Source organism: Gigantopelta aegis, chromosome 1 (genome assembly GCF_016097555.1).
Source record: "Gigantopelta aegis isolate Gae_Host chromosome 1, Gae_host_genome, whole genome shotgun sequence".
NCBI classification, from domain to species: Eukaryota; Metazoa; Mollusca; class Gastropoda; order Neomphalida; family Peltospiridae; genus Gigantopelta; species Gigantopelta aegis.
In genome coordinates this window covers 37,731,766-37,737,765 of record NC_054699.1, presented here as the reverse complement: position 1 = coordinate 37,737,765, position 6,000 = coordinate 37,731,766, and the positions used below count along the sequence as shown (strand labels likewise).

General features: G+C 36.5%; 2 protein-coding genes across 2 annotated transcripts; both read right to left on the bottom strand.

The window, feature by feature from the left end:
• Positions 1 to 408, bottom strand: LOC121379723. Its single transcript, XM_041508406.1, has one exon. The coding sequence runs from the start codon at positions 406 to 408 to the stop codon at positions 1 to 3; it is 408 nt and encodes a 135-aa protein (XP_041364340.1).
• Positions 409 to 642: 234 nt separating this feature from the next.
• On the bottom strand, positions 643 to 1,011 carry LOC121379629. The gene has a single exon (XM_041508312.1). The coding sequence runs from the start codon at positions 1,009 to 1,011 to the stop codon at positions 643 to 645; it is 369 nt and encodes a 122-aa protein (XP_041364246.1).
• Positions 1,012 to 6,000: the final 4,989 nt, after the last annotated feature.

Here is a 6,000-nt window from a genome sequence, read left to right as displayed (position 1 = left end):
CTATGAAACGCAACTCGCACCAAATATTTTATTCCATAATGTTTCTACATAGTCTCCCTTGAGTTCAATACATTTTGTCCAGCGTTTCTCCAGCATTGTTAACCCCTCTAAAAACCAGGCTTTGTCTTGCACTCCTAAAAACTCCTCTACAACACCTATCACCTCTTCATCCGTCTCAGATTCACAGCCCCTGAGCTCAGATTTGAGCCTAGGAAACAAGTAAAAGTATGAGGGAGGAGATCTGGGGAATAAGCAGGATGGGGAAGAATTCGGAAGCCAGTTACTGACAACTCCAACCGCAACGTGCGAGGAATGAGCCGGAGCATTGTCCTGAAGCAGCGTCACACTTCTTTGCAGTTTTCCACGACGTTTTTTTCTAAATTTCTCCTCGGAGTTGTCGAAGCTCATTTGCATAATATGCACCAGTGATTGTGGAACCTTTCTGTAGGTAGTCAATCATGATATACACCTTCGCTATCCCAAAATACGGATGCCATGACTTTGCCACTGGAAGCGGTTGTCTTGAACCTCTTGAGTGATTCAGGATGTTTCCATTGCATGCTTTAATGTTTTATTTCGGGGTCAAAATGATGAACCCAGCTTTCATCCAGTCCCCCAACATGAGCAAGAAATGCTTCTGGATCATTGCGATAGTCCTGTAGAAGTTGACACCCGTTTCTGGTCTGCTGTTAACATTCGTGGCACCCACCGTGCAGACACTTTATTCATGTGTAAATGCTCAAGCAGAATTCGTTCCAACGATGTTTTACTAATGTTATGGACACTGGCTAACTGTCTGATTGTGAATCGCCTGTCCTTTATGACTGTGTCAAGGACAGCATTAACGTTTTCGTCAATGGACACTTCACATGGGCGACCAGAGCGTGGATTATCTTCAGTACTCGTTCTACCCCGTATGGAATCAGCACACCACTGCTTTATGGTACTGTACGAAGGAGCATCATCCCCTAATGTTTCGGAAATATCCTCATCAATTTGCTTCAGAGTCATTTTCTTTAAATGCAAGTACTTAATTACTGCACGTAACTCAGTTTTATCTACTTTATGTGAAATTCAGAGGGGTACCTGAAAAAAAGTATTGCTCTGATAGGTTGTACACACTGGAATCATTTAACATCAACCATCATCACATCAGGTGTGGTTCTACTTCATTAGAATGCAGGTGTCTTTGACATTTTGGAACCCTCTGCCGTATTGTACAGCCATCTATGATACACATAATGTGGTCCTCATCACCGTTTTTGTGCACAGAATACAATTCTTCCACATATGACGAAAATATTCGGCAAAATAATGTCTGAGCATTTAAAATAAAATTAAATGTTAGGCTGTGGATTCGTCTCCATTGAATCGACACATTAATCGTACAGTAATGATAAGTCATTAATTTTGTCGAAAGGTCAACAACAACAAACAAATCTTCAAAACAATTATTTTTATTGAAACCTATTTTATTGCTTTTAAGAACAAATGGATACAACTTACTAGGCTTTCTCCATAATACATGCATATTACGACAGTAATATATTCGTGCAATTTAAATTTGAATAGAAATACATATTATTGAAAAGAGAAAGAATAAAGGAAACAGAAAAAAGACGCAATAACATTTTCTCTGTGTTCTATAATTAAACAGCAGGTTTGATAAAGGAAAACACAAAACACAAACAAGGTATCGCAATAATTACGTAATGGCTACAAAAACTATTTTTGGGTATAGCGACATACCGAAATTATATTTTTGGGGTACGACATTTTACCGTCTAGCAGAAACCTTGCACGGAGATTCTGTTAATCGGGAACATTTTACAATGGCAGCCAACTCGAGATAGTCTCTTTACATACATCTGTGATATTTCTATTCTGCATTGTTGCTTTAAAAGTTTGTATATTGACATTAATCACGAATTTATTTAAATTCTTACCTTTGTTTAAGACCCGAAAGTCAATATACTTTGTGTGTGTTGCGATATCATTAAACATTCAATCACCCAATCAATCACCCAATCAATCAATCAATCAATATCGGCTATCAAACATTTTGTACGTTTTGACACGAAGTCGTAGAGAAACAAGTTATATTTTTCAGAAACAGTAAGGGATCTTTTATATGCACATTACCACAGACAAGTCTGCACATACCACGGCTTATACCAATGTCGGTCTTCAACTGCATGAACATGCGTCAACAGAACACCGAAGGTGACTTCGAATACAGACATCATGGCCTGGATGAAAGAGATGGAACTTTCAAATACCAAGGCGAAGGACATTAAGTGTTCTGCATTAACTGCAAAGTTTTCAAATTGTATATCGGGACTCCAAAACGAAAGTGAAAAAAAATCACCGACGAAAGAGGGTGCACCAACTATTCAGACTATGATTTCGAAATACACAATTATATTAAAACAATTTCGACTAAACTCTCAGTATGTGTTCCAGTTTATTAGAAGTAGGATAAAAAGACACGATTCTTTTATTTTTGGGAACGGTTGGCAAACGTTGCAAACGATCTACTTCCCATTGGATAACACTACTTGTATTTTGTTTCTGGATGCTGTTAGTGTTATTCGTATATTATTATCACACAGATGCGGCTCAGTGATACAGCAATAAAAGTTTGGACAATTGCTTACAGACTATTTCGTGTAAATTGTTTACGGTTCATGTTCAGCCTTTGTAATTTAAGTTACCTTTTAGACAATCCCGGAAAATTAGGCTCTATTGACTTAAAGGGACAATCCTGAGTTTGCTGCAATGTTTAACATGTTATCGACTAACAGACTTTTTGACGACTGTAATTACATAAGAAATATATTTTTCTGCATAAAATAGTAGTGGCTGTATATTAAACGTGTTTCTGATCATTCTAATATTTGTACTAGGTTAAATTTCATTTTATTTCCTAAAAAAGATTTTTTCGTACGTAGGAAATTATTTGAAGAAAAAATCCAGTTTGGGCTTCTTACAAATATTAAGACGACCAGAAACACATTAAATATACAGATACTTATATTCTAAACAAGAAAATTTATTTAATATGCAAGTTTAATCGTAGAAATATTCTATTAGTCGAAAACATAATACAATGTAGCAAACTCAGGAATGTCCCTTTAAATATTTCTTTGATAGTTTGCGGTGCCAAATCAGTTTTGAAATTCATTTATATTTTAAAATACATTTTAATACAAGTTTTAAATTGTCTGTGTGGCGAACAGAAATGCGCAATTAGTAGGTATACTTACCATAATTGTTTTACACTGCCTAATAACCACGGTTAGCGCCTTTAAATCTTTCTTTGGGACGCTAACGATTTATCGCAAAATATATGGACACCAAATCCATCACTGAAATCTCAAAATTGCCATAATTGTTGCAAACAAATAAATAAATAAAAATCATGTGTAATAACCGTACAATATTTTACTCTAAACCGCACAATTAATTACTCTATAAAATGTTTAACCACAAAATGCTTTACTCGAGAAAAACATCACCTTCACTTAGAAAAACGTTCATTTATGTTGTGTAAGACAATCTACATTACTGTAACTAAAAATATGTTTGCACTAATTATATCCTTAGGTTTTGTTTTACAAGAGCCTGTTAGCCTATATATCAATAATTATGAACGAAAATGCAGTCAGCAGTAGGAATAAATACGTTGTTATATGGATGTAATGGCTTGTCTCATTTCAAATACCTTTCTTTATCTTGATGTTATCACTGTTACGATTCCACAACGGCCCAAAATGTTTGGTCACACTATTTCACGATGTTCCATTTGATTTACAGTATATATATATATATATATATACATATGGAAATTAATTAAGCAACACCCATATTTGCTCAAACTGAGCAACTTTAATGAACTGGTACATGAAATGTGTCAAAGATTTCCATACCTTATGAAATGTTTAGTGAACAGAAAGGGATGAGGAGAAACATAGCCAATAATACCATGACATAATGTGGTTTATTTCAAGATGGTACAGATTTGGAAAATGAGTTCATTTCATTCAAAAACATTACGAATTTCACTGTTGGTGCACAGACTTAACTGTCAGTACCATGCACACATCTGGTTCATGAAATTGAAGAATAATGTCTGTCAAGTCCAAATATTGACTTTCCATCAGTATCTCGTGTAACCTCCCTGCACACGTACAACTGCTTCAAGACACCTCCTCATTCCTTTGATCAATCTCTGGATTTGATTTGGAAGAATCCTGTTCCAATTATCATGCAAAGCAGTAGTCAATTCATTGAGAGTCTGGACAGGTGGGTCTCTCTGTCAAACACGACGGCCTAAAATGCCCCACAGATGCTCAATGGGATTGAGATCTGGACTCATGGCTGGCGATGGAATGGTCTCAACAGCATTCTGTTGCAAGAACTGGGTGACAGCATGTGCTCTGTGAGGCCTGGCATTGTCATGCATGAAGATGGGTCTTGTGCCTAGAGGATGATTATCAAAATGGGGGACAAGGATCTCCTGTTGACACTGAGGCCCATTAAGGTTACCACGAATGGTGATGAGGTCCATCTTGCAACCCAAGGAAATGCGCCCGCATACCATGACTGACCCTCCCCCAAAGGGAACCGTCTCCTGGATATTGTGGGGAACCATGGCTGTGTTCCTTTGTCTCCCGGCACGTGTACGACCATCCACTATATGTAATAAGAAACGACTCTCATTGGAAAAGTGAACCCTCCGCCATGATGCAATGTTCCAGCGAACATGTTGATTACACCAAGCAAGTCGTGCTGCTTTGTGAGCTGGAGACAGTTTTATACGCTTGATGGGTCTTCTGGCCCTGTATCAGCTGATTCCTGACGGTCCTGTAGGAAATGGCTCTCCCTGGTAACCAATGTTTTTTTAAAGATGTGCTCGAGGCCCATGAATGATGCCTAACAAGTCTCAACAATGCTCTATCCTCTCTTATTGTCTTACGGGGTCTGCCAGGTCTTGGACAATCTTTAACATCATTGGTAGCCCTGTGTTTGTTCAACAGTCTTGAAATGATGGAAATATTGTGCCCAAGTTAAGGTCCAATTTCTCTGAGGGACATTCCTGCATTTCTCATGCCAATAATTTGCCACCTTGTAGCCTCTGACAATTTACGACGTGCCATGACAATTATGGTACTGAATATTCAATGCAAATTGACAGGAGAGAGTGTGACATGTAATCATTACAAACTTGATTTCAACACTATCAAGGGTATGACATTTCACGTGCATTGTTCGTCGTTGCACATGCATTGAATATCTCCACAAAAGTCATGCTATTCAGCAAGATGCCACATGTCAATATATCATTCAGGAAAATGCTCTGTTTTCTTAATTCACAGAATTATAGGTCTATAAATTGGGTGTTGCTTAATTAATTTCCATATGTATATATTGCCGAAGATGTAATATATGAACAAGTAACGCGAGGTTTACCTGTTCAATTCCCGTATTTTTACATTTAACATTTATTTATACCATTTAATAAACCACTATAATTTGTATTAGCTTTGTTTGCAAAAATTCTGTCTTTAATCTGTACAATGCAATTATGATGGCAATGTTTAGTGTATTCTGTAGAATGTTAACAATCATGTCAAAAATCAACTCAACGGTTTTGTCCACTATCTTGGCTCTGGTTTTGTCATAAAAAAAAATGTACGGTTTAGTTTTTCTGTGTATTAATTTAAAATAAAATATTGAATGTTTTCTTGTTTGTGTGGGTGTTTTCATTTTATTTTAACAGCTGATACTTTTAGGTGAAAACGATGCAACCTTTCTCCTGTGTTTATTTGTGAAAGCGAATTGGATTCTTGACACTGCATTCAGCCATATTATAAACCATGTACAAAATGTTTTAAAAATGAGTAGCGAATTAAACATCAGCACTGGCAAACTTAAATATAGGACAGATAATTTAAAATAATTCCGAAAATTTAACAAAAATGAAAAGATATAAACTTC

Excerpts from the sequence above, each read along its gene's own strand:
- LOC121379723 (XM_041508406.1), bottom strand. The coding sequence starts at position 408 with ATGAGCTTCGACAACTCCGAGGAGAAATTTAGAAAAAAACGTCGTGGA.
- LOC121379629 (XM_041508312.1), bottom strand. The coding sequence starts at position 1,011 with ATGACTCTGAAGCAAATTGATGAGGATATTTCCGAAACATTAGGGGAT.